At 40.1% G+C, this 19,079-nt stretch overlaps 1 protein-coding gene across 7 annotated transcripts in view; it reads left to right on the plus strand.

Annotated features, from left to right (window-relative positions):
- Positions 1–19,079, plus strand: part of LOC128344398 (collagen alpha-1(XXIII) chain-like) — a 360,043-nt gene that overhangs the window by 13,619 nt on the left and 327,345 nt on the right. For 4 of the 7 annotated variants that reach the window (XM_053294439.1, XM_053294440.1, XM_053294442.1 and 1 more), the window contains exon 2: positions 6,002–6,071. In XM_053294439.1, the coding sequence (XP_053150414.1) occupies positions 6,002–6,071 (70 nt within the window). Of the gene's footprint in view, positions 1–6,001; positions 6,072–6,356; positions 6,374–9,553; positions 10,691–12,304; positions 13,044–19,079 lie in introns of those variants that run through there. The other 3 variants (XM_053294444.1, XM_053294438.1, XM_053294443.1) reach the window with 3 other exon arrangements.

The raw sequence follows: 19,079 nt of genomic DNA on the forward strand, positions 1-19,079 counted from the left end.
GGACCGCACCTCCGTGGTTCCGTGCACATCCCTAGTTAAAACTAGTACTTTGAATTGGGTCCGGAAACAGACAGGGAGCCAGTGCAGCTGATGAAGCACTGGCGTAATATGATCAAACTGCCCGGTCCCAGTTAATAATCTTGCATCCCTATTTTGTACCAGCTGCACTTTCCAGACTGTTTTCAAATGCAGCCCCACGTACAATGCATTGCAGTAATCTAAGCAAGAGGTTATCAGAGTATGAGTAACGGTGGCCAAGCTATCTCTGTCCAGGTACGGTTGCAGTTGGTGTATCGGCCGAAGCTGATAAAAGGTGCTCTGAGCCACAGAGACTGTTTGATCCTCTAGCAACAATGCAAACCTGGTCCTTCAAGGGGAGTGCGACACCGTTTAGAACAAGCTGAACATCATTCACCTGGGCTGACGAACCACCGACCAACAGTACTTCTGTCTTGTCTGGATTGAGTTTCAACATGTTCACCCTCATACAGTCTGTTACTGCATCCAGGTACTGATTCAGGACAGTCACCGCCTCACCTGCGTCTGATGAAAAAGAGAGATACAGCTAGGTGTCATCTTCATACTGATGACACCTCATGTCAAATCTCCAGATGATCTCTCCTAGCGGTTTCATGTAGATGTTAAACAGCATAGGGGAAAGAATGGAACCCTGTGGACCCACAAAGCACAACTGCCAATAGGTTGAGCAGTAATTCCCCAGCATCAACTTTTGGAAACTGGCCTCGAGATAGGAGTGGAACCACCTCTAAGCAGTGCCTCCCACACCCAACTTGGCCAGCCTATCCAAAAAGATACCATGGTTAATGGTATCGAAACCTGCTGAGAGATCCAAAAGAATTAACAGGGTTACACTGCCCCTGTCGGTCTCTATGCACAGGTCATCCCACAGGGCGACCAAAGTATTTTCTGTTCCAAAGGAAGGCCTGAAGCCTGATTGAAATGGATCTAGATAATCTGTTCCCTCCAAGTGTGTCTGGAGCTGGTCAGCTGCTACACAATCAAGCAACTTGTCCAGGCAAGGAATGTTGGCCAGAGGCCTATAGTTGTTTATATCCTCTGGGTCCAGACTAGGTTTCTTTAAAGTAAAATAAAGTGAAGTGTGCCATCAAGTTGATTTTGACTCCTGGACCCCACAGAGCCCTGTGGTTTTCTTTTGGTAGAATACAGGAGGGTTTTACCATTGCCGCTTCCCGCGTGTATGAGATGATGCCTTTCAGCATCTTCCTATATAATTGCTGCCCGATATAGTACCAGCGGGGATTTGAACCGGCAACCTTCTGCTTGTTAGTCAAGCAAGCATGCATGCATGCATAAATAAATAAATTTCCCCGCTGTGCCATTAGATGGCTTCAAATAATAACTTTCTTCGACAATGCTGGGACAACCCTTTCTAGAACCTGCTGGACCCAGCTTAAAATTCTCTCCCTACTAGATTTAATAAGCCATGAAGGGCAAGGGTCAAGCATGTACATGGTCAGCCAAACCAACTGAATACCTTGTCCATATCCACAATACTGAGCTAGAAGGACTATTGGTCTGACTTGGTAGATGGCAGTTTCCTACGAACCTTCCAGAAATACACTTTGTTCCTTCTGTCTCCACACCAGTATTTGGGATTAAGACAGTCTTGTGGTAGCAAGCATGAATTTTCCCCATTGCTAAGCAGGATTCACCTTGGTTTGCATTTAGATGGGTTATTTGCATTTAGATGGGTGCAAGGGATTTCCCTCGTGGGATTGGCCCTGGCATCTCCAGGTAGGGCTGGGAAAGACTCCTCCTTGGCATATTGAAGAGCTACTGTCAATCAGTGTAGACCAGTGGTTCTTAGCATGGGGTCCTCCCACTGCCAGAGCTAGCCGAATAGCAGCCTGTATCTTGTCCCGCCGGCGGCCCCACCAGTGACGCCCCGTGTATGTGGTGTCACACACACATGGGTGCATCCGGGTCCAGAGAGCCCCAAGCGAGCTCTCTAAAGCTTTTTTCCAGCCAGCATTTACTGGCAACTGCATTATTTCGTTTCCTCTCCCTCACTGGAGGAAGAGGAAAAGAAATAAATGCAGCAGCCAGCAAACATTGGCTGGAAATGAGCTCTGGGGAGCTCGCTCAGAGCTCTCTGGAGACGGGGCACGTCCACGTGCTCGTGACATCACATGCAAAAGGGGCATAGACCAGGCTCCACAGAGCCCAAGCAAGCGCTGGCCGCTGCATTTACTTCACTTCTTTCTCCAGTGAGGAAGAGGAAGCAAAATAAATATTCCCAGCCAGCAAATGTTGGCTGGGAATGCATTTGGGAGGGCTAGGGCAGGCCGTCTAGAGACTGGGCCATACCTGTGTGTACATGACATCATGCACACGGGGCGCCTCACGCGGCCCTTCCCAGTGGTGGCCCGGGTTCTTTGAATCCTAACTCTCAAATGTAGCTCTGCCCCTGGGTCTGCTAGATGTTGCTGAACTAAAACACCCAGTATCCACAATGGCTGGGGATGCCGGGAGTTGTAGTTCAGCAACATCTGGGAGACCCCACATTAAGAACCTCTGGTGTAGACAATCCTGAGCTAAATGGACCAGTGGTCTGACTTGGTATAAGGCAGCTTCCTATGTTCCTATGGAAATGTTAAAACCTGATTGTGTGTATGTTTCCCATCATCTCATAGTGCACGGGAGATGGCAATGGTAAACCTTTCCAAAGAAAAACCACAGGGCTCTGTGGTCGCCAGGAGTTGACACTGACTCAATGACACACTTTGCCTTTTATTCAGTTGCTGAACTGGTCTGCAGCATGAGAACTGGTGTAGCATGCTGGCAAAGAGTCCTTTTTACCCCCTTCCTTTGGAGGGAAGAGCCTGAAATGTAGACTAGGCATTCACTGCAGTCCACTTGCAGCTTCTTCTGCTTTTTCCCTCTGACTGAACCTGGAACGATGTTCTCTGCTACTAGACCTAGAAGAGACTGCATATGAACAGACTGCATATGCTTCATTTGATTGGTATCTGTGCCAGCAGCCATTCCCTGACTCAGCCTTCAGCTTTATTATCATTATTGTGAAAACAACTTTAAAAAGGCCAATTCAGTTCTTATGAAAGGCCACACTTGATCAGTTTTACGTTTTCTCACATAATCTGATCTCCTTTTCTGCCATTCTTTCTCCTCTTAGGGTTACTTAGATTGTAAACCATTGGTCAAGGATTCCAAAACTGTATTAACAGCTTAGTTTGTTTTAGGGTTATATGGATATTTGTGTATGAGTGTGAGCCACAGATTTGGAGTTCCTAGTTCAAACATGATCTCGGTAGCAAACTCCTCCAGTGGCCAAAGGTAGCAGCTGAATCATGGCCCAAGCAGGGCTGCACAACTTTAATAATAATAATTAATAATAGTAATTTGTATAGCACGTTTAACTTGCTGAAAATTCCTTGCACACAATCTGAAAAGTATTGTGATGAAGGCTTTGAAAGACTATCACAGCTGCAAAACTAAGACCATTCTTTTTTTATGAATGGTATTTTTTTGCATTCATGCTCTTAAACAAAATTCTATAAAGAGATCAGATTTGTTTTTTCATGAAACACCTTTCCTTTAAAATATTTATGCATGTGGTCCTTTCTTTTTTATATTGTATTCATCACTTAAAGTATGTTATGGTCTATTTTTTCTTAGGTGCTTGGTTTTTACATTTATATGCAAATTGACCCTTACAGAATCAAACAATCAATGAATTAAAACAATCCTACATATCAGATCTATATATACAAATTATAGCTTAATATAATCCAACATGGAAAGAATTTAAAAATAATCCAATTTCTGTCCCAAATGCCTGTTGAAAGAAACATGTTTTGGCCTATGTTTGGAAGATGAGAATGCAATCAACTTGGCAGGCTTCAGTGGGGAGAAAATCCCAAGAAAAGGTGGTACTAGTGCGAGGGCCACATTCCTTTTGTGCTTTCCAGTCTTGCCTCAGGCAAGGAAAGTACTTGGAACAGGGTCTTTCTCAGGATCTCAATATACTGAGCCAAACTATGTGACAAGGAAGGAGGTGTTCAAAGTTCAAAACAAATTGAGAGCCACTGTGATTGTTTTAACATCTGCGTAACATGCACCTGTCACGTTCCTCTTGTAACTAATTGGGCAACCATTTGTTGATGCTTCTGTACAGTCTTCAAAGGTAGCCTGATGTGGGGAATGCTACAGTAGACCATCTTAAAGCTTGCAAATGCGTGTACCAGTGTGCTTAGATCATTCTTTTCTTGGAGCACCCATAGCTGGTGAATTATTTGAAATTGATAAAAGCCCTTTTTGGTCACAGCTGCCACCTGGGAATTTAGGATTTTCACTGTAAGTGTTTTTAAAGCAAATATTGTGTGTTGGAGTGCTTATAGCAATGAAGCACTGATCTGGAGTGGGATTGCAGGAAAGCACTGTATAATGATCTGAATAAGGCAGGGTTTTTGACAGGGGAGGGGAATATCCATGAATTATTAATACTGCTTTGGTTGCTTTTCAAACAAAGTTGAAACACAGTTAAACTTTTGCGAGGTTGCAAATTTGAATATGGGTACCTGTTCAACTATCTAATTATTTTGTCAGAGCTTTGAAGGCAAACAGTAAGTAGAGCACTCAAACTTCTCTGTACAGTAAACCTTATTATGGGGACTATGTTGCTGTGTTGGCTAAAAGATTCTATAGATTCCTAGCACAGTGTGCTGTCCATTTTTTAATACATCACATGATCAGGCTGTTGCAATACTTCTATTTGTTCCATAACAAAAGCTTCAATTCAGAGTGCATAGTTCTCATGCTATAGTAAAAATGTTAATGAATACAGATTAAATAAATATGGGCAAAGGAAGGACTTAAGAAGGAGACCATTAGCAAATAAGGTTTTTAGTTTATTATCAAAAACTTTGGCCTAAATATTTTCTGTGAACAAAAATCTCAAATGTTTTATCTACAACATTTTGCTGATGGAAATTTCTCCAGGAAGACCTCTATATTTGCGGGGGTTCTGCTCCTGGCTGTAGCCCCGGATACGTAAACCACAAATATCGAGTCATTGGGGCCATGGGATTGCAGGGGTTAGGTTCCTGGTCATCGGGAAAATAATTGAAAATTGCCAAAAATTAGCCAAATTTAGGAGGGAAATGCGGAGGGAAGCTCCCTACCATGCTTTGCTGCTCCCTTGGAATTGCCCTGTGCTCTGGAGTGCCCCCAAATCAGCCAGAAATCACAGGTGGTTCTTTTTTTTTCACGGAGCCGGCTCCGAACCACACAACGGCAGCTGGAAATGACTTCCATGGTAATTTCTGGCCACCCACAAATACACAAGGCTGACATGTTTTTATTTTCTGGTTTTTCCCACGTATGCAAAGGTTGGGTGTCTTTTACCCGACTGCGGATACACGATTCCGTAGATAACGATTCCGTGGATATCAAGGTCCTCCTGTCTATCCGTCAGACATAAAAAGTCAAAACTCTCTTCTGATAATTTAAAATTGTAACACTCACTTTTAGATCATTCAGACTTTCCTTGTGTTTAATGTTACAGAACTCCCTCATGAATATCAACATCCATGGGATTTTTTTTTTGCCCAGTATTTCATAGGTTTTGAACAGTGAGTTTCCCCATTTTTTCCTAATACTGGAGTACGAAGGGCATCTATAAATAATGATCAAATTCTTCATTTGGGAAGGACACTGAACATGAAAACAGTGCTATACATATTGGACTCCATTCAAGTTGAGCATTTTAAAGTGCCTGGTTTCAATTGAAGAGCTTACAATTAATTTTCCCATTGAAAGATAATCATAGGCAAAGCTGAATATATTTATCTTTGCCTATGATTAAGAACAATAACAGCAATAATTGTTGTTAATCATGGTCGTGAATCAACCAATAAATAATAACTGCAAATATCCACATATAAGCATACTGCTTTTCTCTAAGTTTCTTTCTTTCTTTTTAAAATTCTTTTAAAAACAGAAACTGGGTGAAGGATTAGCCAAGCTACGCACAGCAAGAGAGGTGCCATCTGAATGCAGGTGCCCACCAGGTATGTAGAAGAGTGATATGTTAATGTTTCTCTGAAAAATACCTATCATAGTGTCTTAATTTTTTTTTAAACTTGCATTTGTCTATGTACATTTTCAAAGAGGTTTTGAATCTGAAAAATAAGCTCGCAGTTGAAGTCATTTAACAGTCTTTGTTATAGATAATAAGCAACGTAGTACTTGGGATCACACTGTTTAGAATTCCTAGTGTTACTCTCTCTTTGAATAGTTGCATTATAAATTATACCCTGCACACTTACATGTTTCTTAATTCTGTTTTTCAAAAGCACACTTTTGAGAACAAGTAAGTACCTTCTGTGTGGGAACTGCTTTTTCATAGAAGCATCATAAGCTATCACTGTTCATCAAAGCAAATAACTTAATTGAATTGTGGAAGAATTTTTGTTTGAGTTCAGCTGTGTTTTGTGAGATTGTAGTAATGAGTGTAATAGTTTCAATATGGACAAACTATGCAAATCCTCAGTTGTTCCTTTCTATAAATATTGCCCATAATATCTGGAACAGCATGGAGCGCAGTATCTTATATTAGAGATATCTGCACATCACATGAACAGGGTCAGTTTTAAAATGTTGGGGGTCAAATGTTTCCATATGAATATTGTTGTCTTGTACAGAAACCAAAGTCCACCTACACATCATTGATTCAGATACCATTTTTAAAAAAAACATCCCAGGCTCCAGGACTTTGAACCATGACAGACAAAAGATTGCTGGGATTTTCTGACCTAAGTGGACATAAAACATATCAATATGGCTCAGCATCATTTCTGAACTCATAAGGGAAGAGGCATGTTAATTCTCTTTTAATCTTGATCTTCAAATTATGTATAATCATTTTAAATATTAACCTTATATTCTTTTTAAACATAACAATATAATTGTAGTCTTCTTACTTAGCTAACCACTGGCAAATAAGTTGATGGTTGTCTTCATGCTCAAAGTCTAGACTGACTTTCTTGAAACCAGGCTAGATTGGTTGAGAATGTTAATCTAAAATTATTCCTTGCATGTCAAAATGTCAGTTACATTTGAAGAAGAGGAAGTCTGTCTCATTTTTAAATGTATCTTTTGGTTTTGGAAGCAGAAAGAATCTCTTTCCTTGGCAATTCGATTGTAGTTCTTGAATCCATTTTGCACTGGCTTGTATGTTTTCAGCATAGAGGCTGTTTAGATTCCTAGCAGAGCAGATGTAACATCTTTGTTACAGTGAGCTGACGCTGTTGGCAGACCCCATCCTTGGCATCTAAAGTGACTGTCCAGCTGATTGTAGGCTTGGACTGTTTGTGTCTGATTTCTGACCCTTGATGACAAATTTTAGCATGGTCCTCAACTGCAAAAACACTGGAGAACCATATGGCAGACCTCTATGCAATCTAGGGGCTTTTGAGGGAAGTTTTGATCAAGGGAATGTTTGTTTGTTTGTTCATTACAATGCTATATCTCCCCAAACACCAGTCTCTAGATCAGGCCTGCTCAACTTTGCCCCTCCGCCAGCTGTGTTAACTCCCATAATCCCCAGCCACAGTGGCCAATAGCCAGGGATTATCTGCAGGAGAGCCGAAGTTGAGCAGCCCTGCTCTAGATAGTTTACAGCTGTTCAATTAAAATAATAAAATTAGAGCAGTTAAAAATGCAACAATTAAATACCATTGAATGCCTAAATGATTGGGGGTTTTTTGGCCTTAAAGGGTCTTTAAAAGAGAAACCCCACATTTCAGCGTGAAATGTGTTCCAGAGTTCAGGGGTAGCTACCAAGAAGGCCTGACCCTGAGTTGCTGCCAGCTAAACCGGGATAGCTGTAGGCAGACCTTCCCTGATTATCTTAATGGTGGAATTTATATAGAAGAAGGCATTTTCTTAAGCACCTTGAGCCTAAGACATTAGGCCTTTATAAGCAATTACCAACACTTTATATTTAATCCAGAAACATATGTTTGACATTTGCTGCCTAACTGGTTCTTATATCTGCTAGTTTTGAGAGGTTGGAGTGTTCTAATAGTCAACATAGGTGTAAGAAGTTCTCTTGTTGAAATCTCTCTTTCTTGCCAGCTTTCCTCCTCTGTTTCTGGCCTCCTGAGTAATGTGATGGAGGAAAGTCAGACAATAGGAGAAAACCTCCTTTCTCATATTGCCTCTCTTTGTGTATTCATTTTCCCTTTTTTGTATGTCTTTCCCTCTCTACTGAGAGAATTTCTGGACTGCCTGCTAACATCTCTGTCCGTTCCTTGTTTCCTCTGAGATAGCATTTAGTGGTGAGGTGTAGACCTCTGCTCAGGAATGGTAATTTCTGTGACTTTATTTTGAAATAAACTTTTTTTAAAAAACAGGGACACAAAGTTTTATTCCATCATGATTGAATACAAATACACCCTGTTCTTTTGGTATTGCCATCTACCAGGCAATTAAGGAACACAGAATTGAATTAAACTTAGGGGTTTGATTGCCCCCCCCACACACACACCCAGTCTCCATGGAGTACAGTCAGTGTCCTAGCTACAATCAACATCTAGAGCTGCTGTATAGTTGTGCCAGAGGCCTTGGGTATGCCTTGTAGGATTTGTTACTTTTCCCATTGAGCAGCAACCCAACATCCCCCCACCCCCATACAATATTGCAACTACAAAAATCCTCTTAAGGTATTGAAAGGTATTTGCCATATGATGGGGTTGCTGTGTGAAAAACACTAACCCAGTGCCCTGTTTGGACTTGGGAAACCTGTGGAATTATTCTTTGGATTCTGGCCAAGAACTCTAAGACTATTATTCATTGTTTGCACTTAGATAGTTTAAGCCAAAAGTCTATTGGTTCAAATGTCAATCTGTATACCAAGAAGCTATCAGAATCCATCACCTAGAAAGTAATCAATCATTTTTAATTTGAGCTTTATGTAACTCAGAAAACCCCTGGGGCTTTGGAGATCTGCTTATATGTGATATCTGCAGGAAATACTCAGTCTTATTCAGCACTGAGGAAAAATAACTGCAAAAGTTAATCACTAAGTCCCATTGAAAGCCATCTAAGAATGAGTCACAATTAGCTTAGTACCACAGAAGTCAATAGGACTTTACAGCCTGATCTTATGTAGAAATCCTGAAATTGCATCAAAAGTGTCTACTTCAAAAATATATGAAACGTTTAGTCTTCTGAAGTTTCCTCACAGTTAGCAGTTGTTGGCCACCAGAGGGAGCTAAAATTATTTCATGAATACCATAGAAACCAATTTGTTGAACATGTGAGAAATGTTTTGTAAAAAAGCATCTGAAATAGCTACTTAAACGTGAAGACTTCCTCCAAAGTTAGCACTCAAGAAAAACTGCTTGAAAATCAATTCCACATGTATTCATTTTGGATGACTTTAAATAATTATGTGAGTAGACCTTTGCTTAGGTTTCTAAACTCAGATACAACCTAGATTATATTGTATGAACAATAACTGTTTCTGTTGTGACTCTTCATTTTCCAGAAAAAGTAACTTGTTCCTGACAAGAATATGGTTGCTGGTACATAGAGCTGTGTCCAAGTATTCATAGCACAAGTGGAAGAAGTTCTGCTCTTGCAAGTTAGAGGGATGATTTTTGCCAATCTCACCTTCTTTTTGTGCCCCCTGAAAATCTGCTCCTGAGACTACAGCAGACCTGCTCAATTCAGGCCCTCCAGCTGTTTTTGAACTACAACTCTCATAACCCTCAGCCACAGTTGCCAATAGAGAAGGATTATGGGAATTGTAGGCCAATATCTGCTGGAGGGCCAAAGTTGAGTAGCCCTGGACTACAGCATAGGGGGCTGCAGCACCAAGAGGAGGAATTGGTGAAGGATGGGAAAACCTCACCTCTTCCTTTTGTGAGCAGAACTCTTCTGATCATGCTGTGATCACTTAGAATTCAACCAAAAATTGATTCAAGAGACAATATGTGAATTGCTTCCATGTAACATGAATTTATTAGATATTGCTACAGCAAACAGGGAAAATAATAATAATATTTCATGCTGGTCTTCACATTGATCTCCTGGCTAACTTTACTTCCATTTGGAAGCCTTCTCCTGTGGATATTCAGTTAGAGAGAAAATTGCTCTTCCACCTGTGGAAAATGTCTTCTACTTACAAAAGAGCTGTTTTACATGTTGTGCTAGAGTATTGCATGAGAAAAGTGAAACAAATTTCAAAAATGTTCTTCTTGTGCAGCAACTTGCATGAATTGTTGCTGAAATAGATGAATGAGAACTGCTATACAACCCATTTATGACAGCATTGTATGAAGTCTTATGCATGGGCTTGTGGAACAGCATTAGCTGATAGTTTCCTCCTACTCGATGGTTCTCTGGATCCAGTTCATTGTTTTTAAATAAAACTTAAGTGTCTGAAAAGATCTAAACAAGATGCTCAACTTTGTAGAACCACTTCTCCAAGTGTGTTGTTTTGGCATATACATTGGAAAAACCAGTTTTGCTTTGAAATTCTGGAATTAGGCCAGTTTCTGTATGTGAATTTGCTTTTTAATACTATTTTGAAATAATGTAGCAAGATTTACTTCTTCATTACCAATTCTACACAGAGCCTTTCTTTACTAGGTTAAGAAGGCATTTGTGCTGGAGGTAGAGGCATTGGACAATGTTTTAGATGTGAGAAGTATTAATTCAAAAGTGGACTGCAGTATAATTTAAAAAAAATACTCAATGAGATTTTCATTTGATTTTGCATGTCACAAGGCTTATAACTAGCTCTTTCAGTATGAGTCATTCCAACATGTTTCTCAGGACTGTTAATAAAATCAGTTGTAGAGCCTAGGCTGTCCCGTAAGCTTGTCCCATCGTGGTGGCATTGTAATGACATTTTGTATGTGAATTACTCACTAATCTTTCTTTTGAGCAGCAACCCATTCCATAGAGAGAACCAGTTCCAAATTCTGAAATTTTGGAAGCTCAGAAGGTCAATCAATCTTTATTCCATTAATCAATCTTTATTGTTACATTCCAAGACCAGCCAACGAATAATAAAAATCAAATACAAGGCAAATCTTATAGCAAGAAAAAGAACCAATTCAATACTCCAACACTGCAGCAGTCTATACCATGTATACAATTAATTTGAAACCTTGACCAACTGTTTCCTAATAATGCATGCCACAGTTCAAAATTTTGCTACTTTGATGGTAAATACAGCATTGGAGTCAGAGAGGAGGAGAAATTTATAAAAGCCATTTGACCTGCCTGGATAATCTATCAGAATTGGATTTATTTTAAAAAAAGGAGTGAATGTCCTTATAAAACACACAGGAGAGCAACACATGCTCCACCATTTCAACCATGCCTGGACAGCAGGGGCAGAGATGTTGAAGGTAGGGAGTATGTGTATATCTTCCATCTAGAAGGGCTGACAGCACAGCAGCATGTTGAAGCAGGCCAATGTAAAAGCTTTCTGGTATCTTGGAAGTGTGAGAGAAGGTCAGGACATTTAATTCTTCATAAAATAATTTTATTCTGATGAATAAAATATCTGTGTGTCAAATAGTTGCATGGTCATTCCACAATAGCACAACGGTAGCTAGCTCAGGGCTGCTCAACCTCAGCCCTTCAGATGTGGTTGGATTTCAGTTTCCATCATCCCTGACGATTGTTCATGGTGGCTGGGAATGATGGGGGTTGTAGGAGGGCTGATGCGGTGCTCTCCTGAGCTAGCAACAATAAGCAAAAGATTGGAGAATAAACCTCCATTCATAATTTCTTGTCTCTTCCGGGATTAAAAAACAATATTTCCTCCTCAAACTAATTATGTCTGTTTGCATAATTGTATAAAATACTCAAGGTTGTTAGTGGATGTTAATGGAACATTCAGTAATTCAAAACAAGTATTTCCCAACAGTGCTTGTTTCAAGAAGAACAAAATGATATTTTGAGGCAGTAACCTTAGGAGGCAACTGAGCCATGGGATGGTGAATGCAGGCACCCCCACCCCACCCCATCATGTGCATCACCTCATCTGACTGCCACCTCTTGTTCTTTGCCTTGTTATTACTCAGAGATAGGTGTAAGTTTGGTTCTAGAAAGTAGTTACATGTTATGCATTGTGAAGCCATGATTTATGTAGAAAACCTTTCACATTAATTTGTGAAACTACATAGGAAAACAGAATGTTTTTGTTTTATTTAGCATTCACAGCATGAGGAACTTCATTAATATTCTGGCTTGTTGCCATTCTCATTTTTCTCTTATGCAGTTGCCTCAGTAGAACTCAAATCAGTGGAGGGTATGCTCAGAACTGGAAACAGTCCTCAAGACTTGAGGAATATTCTGCTCAGTTGTGCTTTTGTTTCACTTTCTACTGTTTTTCTCGCATTTTGCTTCAGATTCTTCCACCTTGCCCAGATCTACCCCAGACTGTCCTCTATTCATGCCTTTCTTTGTCCTTGCATTTTTTAGATGGAGGTTAGGACCCAACTCTCAATATCTCTCCCCAAACCCTTGTAGAAAGAGAGGACTGCTCAGGTCTACTCTCTCTCATTTCTATATACTGCTATTAACAAGTGTGTTCATGGTATATAATTAGAGGTTATAATCCCTATTTGTGATTATATCTTTGTCCTTAACATGTATCTTAAATTAAAACTATGTAGCCATATATCTTTTACAAAGAACATTTTAAGAATGTTCTTCTTGGCAATCAGTTTCATGGGATGACCCCTGGTTCTTGCATTAAGCGAGATAGAGAAATTTTTCTCCCTATCAACTTTCTCCACACCCTGTATGATTTCATAGAGTTAGCACAGAAGTCCTATTAAATGAATGCCTGCTGTGACTCTCATATCACTATGGGGTATGTGGGAGAGTACAGTCTGTTCAGAGATTTTCTGCTTAAACATAGCCCATGGAGTGTGTTCAAATCTATATGTCTCCCATTTGGCTTTTGTGGTTTGTTATACTTTTATTGTTTTTAATGTGTGCTATTTGTAGGTACATGAGGGGACACCATGTCTGATGTGTTCAGTTTAAACTGGCTCTTAAAGAATATAGGTTATTAAAAACATGTTAAAAAGATTTTTTTGTTTTTTATAAACTCATGGAAAAACTAAAACTAAAAAAAAACCGTTCTGTTTTACTGTGTACTGACATGACTACAGTTTGGAGATGATAGTTAACATTTACCAACAGTTTCCCACTTGGGATTGGAAAAGAAGTTAAAGGCGTATAATTTTTAATGAATGTTTTGAAATCATCCTTAATCTGGGTACTCCAGGCAGTAAAGGTAACGTGTGCTGTCTCCTTGTTGACAGCAAGTCCGTGTTGACTCCTGGCGACCACAGAGCCCTGTGGTTGTCTTTGGTAGGATACAGGAGGGGTTTACCATTGCCTCCTCTCACACAGTATGAGATGATGCCTTTCAGCATCTTCCTATATCGCTGCTATCCTATATAGGAGTTTCCCATAGTCTGGGAAACATACCAGTGGGGATTCGAACTGGCAACCTCATGCTTGCTAATCAAGTCATTCCCTGATACACCATTAGGTGGCTTACTCCAGGCAGTGACTGAACTTCTTATGCCACCTTTCCTTATCAGAAAATCACAACTGAATTTTAACAAAATTTGAATATCACAGAATAGGACAATTTAAAGAGATCTTAAGCGCTCAAACATTTTGAAACAAATGGTAATTTAGATATTTATGCACAGATTTAGGCTCTTGATCTTAGGCTTTTGAAAGCAGAGTGGCACTCATACAGGATCGCATTCACAGATCTGTTAGCAATTTAATCTAAGGAAGGAACATTTGATAGCATTTTTTTTAGCTGTGGACCTTTTGCCAACTCTGCCCCCATTGCACTTCCTCATGTTTGTGTCCAAAAGATTGACAGAGCTTCCCTCCCCAACGCAATCTGGAAGTTTATAGCAGGCCTTGAAGGGCCATGACAATGATGGGGCTATCCCAAGTGGTCTCTGGACCCATGCATATTGCAGGTCACATGCTTGATTCGATCTTTTACTCTGATCAGGGTGGTGTTCAGTGGGTGGGGACTCCTGTGATTTCCCCATTGTCATGGATGGACCACCATCTGGTTAAGGTTGGACTTACAACCACTTCCCATCTCCACAGGGGCGAGGGGCCTATTAGAATGGTCTTCCCAAAGAGGTTGTTGGATCCAGAAAGATTCCAAGAAGCCTTGGAGGGATTTAGTGTTGGCTTTGCTGGTGATCCTGCTGATGACCCGGCTGAGAATTGGAACAACTTGCTCACCAGGGCAGTAGACACGATTGCTCCCGAGCATCCCCTCTAACCCACTTCAAATTTGGCCCCTTGGTATATGGAAGATCTACGGGGGCTGAAGCGGCAAGGTAGGCGACTGGAGCACAAGTGGAGAAAGACTCAACTTGAATCTGATAGACTGCGACATAGAGCACATCTAAAGATCTATGTTCGGGCAATACGTGTGGCAAAGAGGCGGTTCTTTTCTGCCCATATTGCCTCTGCAAGTTCACGTCCAGCAGAGTTGTTCAGCGTTGTGAGGGGACTAGTATCTGCCCCCCCTCCCTTGAACCAGAATTTTGAGTCATCAGTTACCCGCTGTAATGTGTTTAAAGAGTTTTTTGCAGATAAAATCTCTCGGTTTTGGGCCAACCTAGATGGAGACTCCACAATTAATTTGATGTCTGAACTGGAGGTGCCCAACAACTCCTCTTATGCGATTCAACTGTATCGGTTTCAGTTTGTAACTCCTGAGGATGTGGACAAGCTGCTTGCAGTGGTTCAGCCTACCACTTGTTCTCCTGACCCATGCCCAACATAGCTTGTTCTGTCTTGCAGGGAGGTTGTTGTAGGCAGCCTGGTGGAAATCATAAATGCTTCTTTGAGGGAGGGCAGGATGTCTCCTTGTCTTGAGGCAATCATTAGACCTCTTATAAGGAAGCCTGCATTAGACCCCTAAGAGTTGAGCAATTATAGGCCTTTTCCAACCTTCCATGGCTGGGCAAGGTAATTGAGAGGGTGGTGGCCCCTCAGCTCCAGACGCTCTTGGAGGAAACTAATTATCTAGACCCATTTCAAACTGGTTTTCGGGCGGGCTATGGGGTGGAGACTGCCCTGGTTGGCCTGATGAATGATCTCCAATTGGAAATTGACAGCTGAAGTGTGACTCTGTTGGTCCTTTTGGATCTCTCAGCGGCTTTCGATACTATCGACCATAGTATCTTTCTGAAACGTCTGAAGGTGTTGGGGGTGGGAGGCACTTTTACAGTGGTTCCGCTCCTACCTCTCGGATATGTTCCAGATGGTGTCAATCGGAGATTGTTGCTCTTCAAAATCTGAGCATAAGTTGACTCTTTCTTAAGTATGTTTTGCTATCAGACAAGACATGGTTATTCATGGGTAGGCTGATTGTGTTGTATCGTCTTTCTGCTGCTTATTGAGTATGTAGGCCCTGTTTAAAATATCTGAATCCTTCTAATTCATTTCTGTTCTTGTTTTTTAATCAAATATAGGCTTCTTTGAAGATATTTTTAACCAAATTTAGGATATAAAATTTTAAAAATAACATGACTAGGAAGTAAGCAATTAAACATTAAAACAGTAATAAAAACAGAAGAGCAACGGGGCAAAATCACAGCTAAAAGCCTTTAACAAAAGACTGTGATAAATTAATTAGCATTCAGTGCAAATTTATTTATTTAGTATACTTCGTTATGCACAGGGGCTCCAACCCAAGAGGTTCATGGTCCACAAAAGCTGTGCTAGGTGCATGAGGTCCACTGAGGAGCTGTTCAGGAGGGGTAGGATGATGGCTGCAGTCTTGTCGCTGCGATCAGGGGGACTATTGTTGCGATCAATGGGAAAGATGAAAGAGAAACAAACAACGCGCAAAAAGGAGCCAATAGACCAGATTGATAAACTTAAAAAAAGTTTGAGTTTTTGAAAAGGGAAATAAAAAGAAAAACAACTCACTTCCCACGCTTGCACAATGGAGATGGAGAGAGGAGGGCAGGAGGAAGGAAAAAACTAGCCTGATATAAGGACTTGTCAGAGCTCTCTTGAGTAGTTGTTCCTTGAGGCAAGACAGGAACGGAACTGTGGGTTTGGTGCCTCCTACCTAACTACTAGATATGAGCTTCTGCTTTGAAATTCTACTTCCTATCTTCTTGAGGCAAGATTGGTGCACAACCCATAATTAAGGATGACCTCAGACAACTGCGGAAAAATAACTCCCTCCACACAGAGATCTTGCATGTTAGGGATAAAGTTAAACTTACGCTTGTCCCTTACATGTTATGATCTTGCTTAAGAAGATAGACTTTATTTTTTGTTTTTGTGTGTGGAAGCATTGAAATATGCAGTCCACCACTCCACTCATAATCTAAAATGGTTCTACACACTACTTAGAAGGTTTACCACTTGATTCTGCAGATTGTGTAGTGTCCTTCAGTATGTTGATACAACCAGTCAGAATTTCAGCTCAACATGTAGTGTTTAATTGTGTGACTCATCAGTATTTATTATTATTGATCAACATCCAGAGTAAATGTTCTGCGTGGGGTACACTTTCCGTAGTACACAGAAGGGAGGGTGCTTTTCAGTGAAACCCACCCTCCCAGTTACCTCTGCATTTACCTATGCCTCCCAAAACTGTTGGTCTCCCCAGCCCTTAAGGGCATAATTTAACTGGCCCTATCCATCCCCAGCACAGTACCTCCAGTGACTGTTGCTGATGTCTGACTTATGTTTCTTTTTAGATTGTGAGCCCTTCGGGGACAGGGAACCATCTCTATTTATTTATTTATTATTTCTCTATGTAAACTGCCCTGAGCAATTTTTGGAAGGGCGGGATAGAAATTGAATTAATAATAATAATAATAATAATAATAATAATAATAATAATAATAATAATATTATTATTATTATTTCAGGAAGCATAGGTGATTACAGAGGGACTGCAGAAAAGTGCCTCTCCCACCCTATGCATGAGGAGGTGTCTCCCATGAGCAACTTTTAGTCTGGGTATTGATCATTAGTATACATTTCTTGCAAGGTAGTCAGTATGGTGCACACGTATTCTCTTCCCTAGTCTGTCTTTACAGCAATCCTGTGAAGTTGATTAGGCTGAGAGATAGTGACATGCTCAAGGTTACCGAGGGAGCCTTTACAGTTGAGTGGGGAGTTGAAACTGTATTTGCCTGGTTCTAGACTGATAAGCAGTCCCAAAGGAAAAGATTGCTGATCAGCTGTGTCTACATTCTGAAGGGCCATATCATGCAGTATGCGTGCTACAGAAAGGCTCTGGAGCTCATGGTTAGAGAGACAACCACTCTCTTTATACTATGGTATACTTAGGGTATGGATTTCTATCACAAATTAGTTTGAGATTCCCCCCCCCCCCCATCCCTTTGTCTTTACTATGCTATTTTTGTTTTATAGTACATTTACAGATTATATAGTAGTAAATTCTATTACTATATTCTATATTATACCATATTGAATATAGAAAATTTTAGATTATAAGTTTCAGGTCACTTACAATGTAGCCAAGTTTTGCTTTTTAGCTTCTAGGTTGCAGCGGACAATGGTTAATGATTTGTGTTTAGCTTGATTTATTAATTACTGTCAAATATGTTAACCTTCTTTGCTGGCCTCAGGCTGTAATAAAGAAAATCAATCATTATTCTGTTATGAAGATGAGACTATTAGCGAAAGGACATTATAGGTGCAGAATCATGAAAGCTGTTTCCTCAAGGGGTCAGTGGGTTATCATGCTGTTTTTTGGATTTTTGAGAGTAACAGAATTATTTCCAGCTGGATACACCTGTGACCATTAATATACTAATAGCTGAGTTATCCAAATTACTTCAGCATAGAATACAATACACTATTTCAAAATTCCAAGCATCAGAATCTTTTACAAAAGAACAAAAGATTAGAGATTAATTTAAAATGGTTAACTATCTCTACACATTGATATGTTTCATCTTTGGATGTTATGTTAATGCTCTTAAAGTACATTAGACCTAAGAAAACTTTTTTTTAAAGACTAAGATTCTAGACTTCTGTGCTATTTTATGCTTAGTCTTGTGTAAAATGAGGAGAGACTGAGTTATCTTCTTCATTGAAGTCCTAAAAGGAATCACACACTTAAACACAACTGCTTTCATTGGCCACAAGAGACATTCTTGATTGTACTTGTGCATCATTCCTTCCGTTCAGAAGTTGAAGACAGTGTGATATTTGCAACATGGTGGAGTACGTAACCAAACATCCCGCCCTCTCTCTCCTTTTTCGAAATATAGATGCTAAAATGGTGCATCGTATTCTGTTCCTATTAATTTCAAGAATAGCGAGATTGAAAACCTATGATGGCCAATGTCAAAAAGGGCAAAAACATATAGTAAAAATGTTATTTAAAAACAGAGGAAGGTAGTACAGTCAAACTTATGTTGGGTTTAAAGGTAATAGGATACTGAATGTGGACAAGATATGGTGTATGTACAAGTGCTAGTGGCAGTGATGCTTCTGCATTAGAATTTCTCTGTTGGATTGTTTAGTGTCAGTTCAGCCAAATCTCTAAACTGTTTTCTAAATCTGGGTGAGGGTTTTGTTTTGTTGGGTGTGGTGTGGGAGTAAGTAAGGAGATTCATGTGGTGGAACTGCAGTAAGGATTGAGAAGACCTCGGTGCACCGCTCAAGATGATGCATATGTTTGTGTATTTCTAGGACATTCTGTTTGATTTTAGCCTTGTGTTGTGTTAGCCAGTTTTGTGGTAAAACTATTACAACTTGTGGAATTTCAAATACTGTGTTCAGTTTTTGTTTAGGCCAAATGCAGCTTTTGCTGTAAGGTGTTTTTTTTTTAAATTTTTGCTGTTGCTGCTGCTTTCCATTTATGTTCCTAGATGTATTTATTAGTTTTGCAGAGCCAGTTATTAAAAGTTGTTGATTTTAGTTTACACCTACCTTACCTTGGTGCCATTTCAATGAATTAGTAATGAAACATTGTTTGTTTGCTCACAAAAGCT

The sequence above is a fragment of the Hemicordylus capensis genome, chromosome 2, assembly GCF_027244095.1.
Source record: "Hemicordylus capensis ecotype Gifberg chromosome 2, rHemCap1.1.pri, whole genome shotgun sequence".
In the NCBI taxonomy this organism is placed as follows: Eukaryota; Metazoa; Chordata; class Lepidosauria; order Squamata; family Cordylidae; genus Hemicordylus; species Hemicordylus capensis.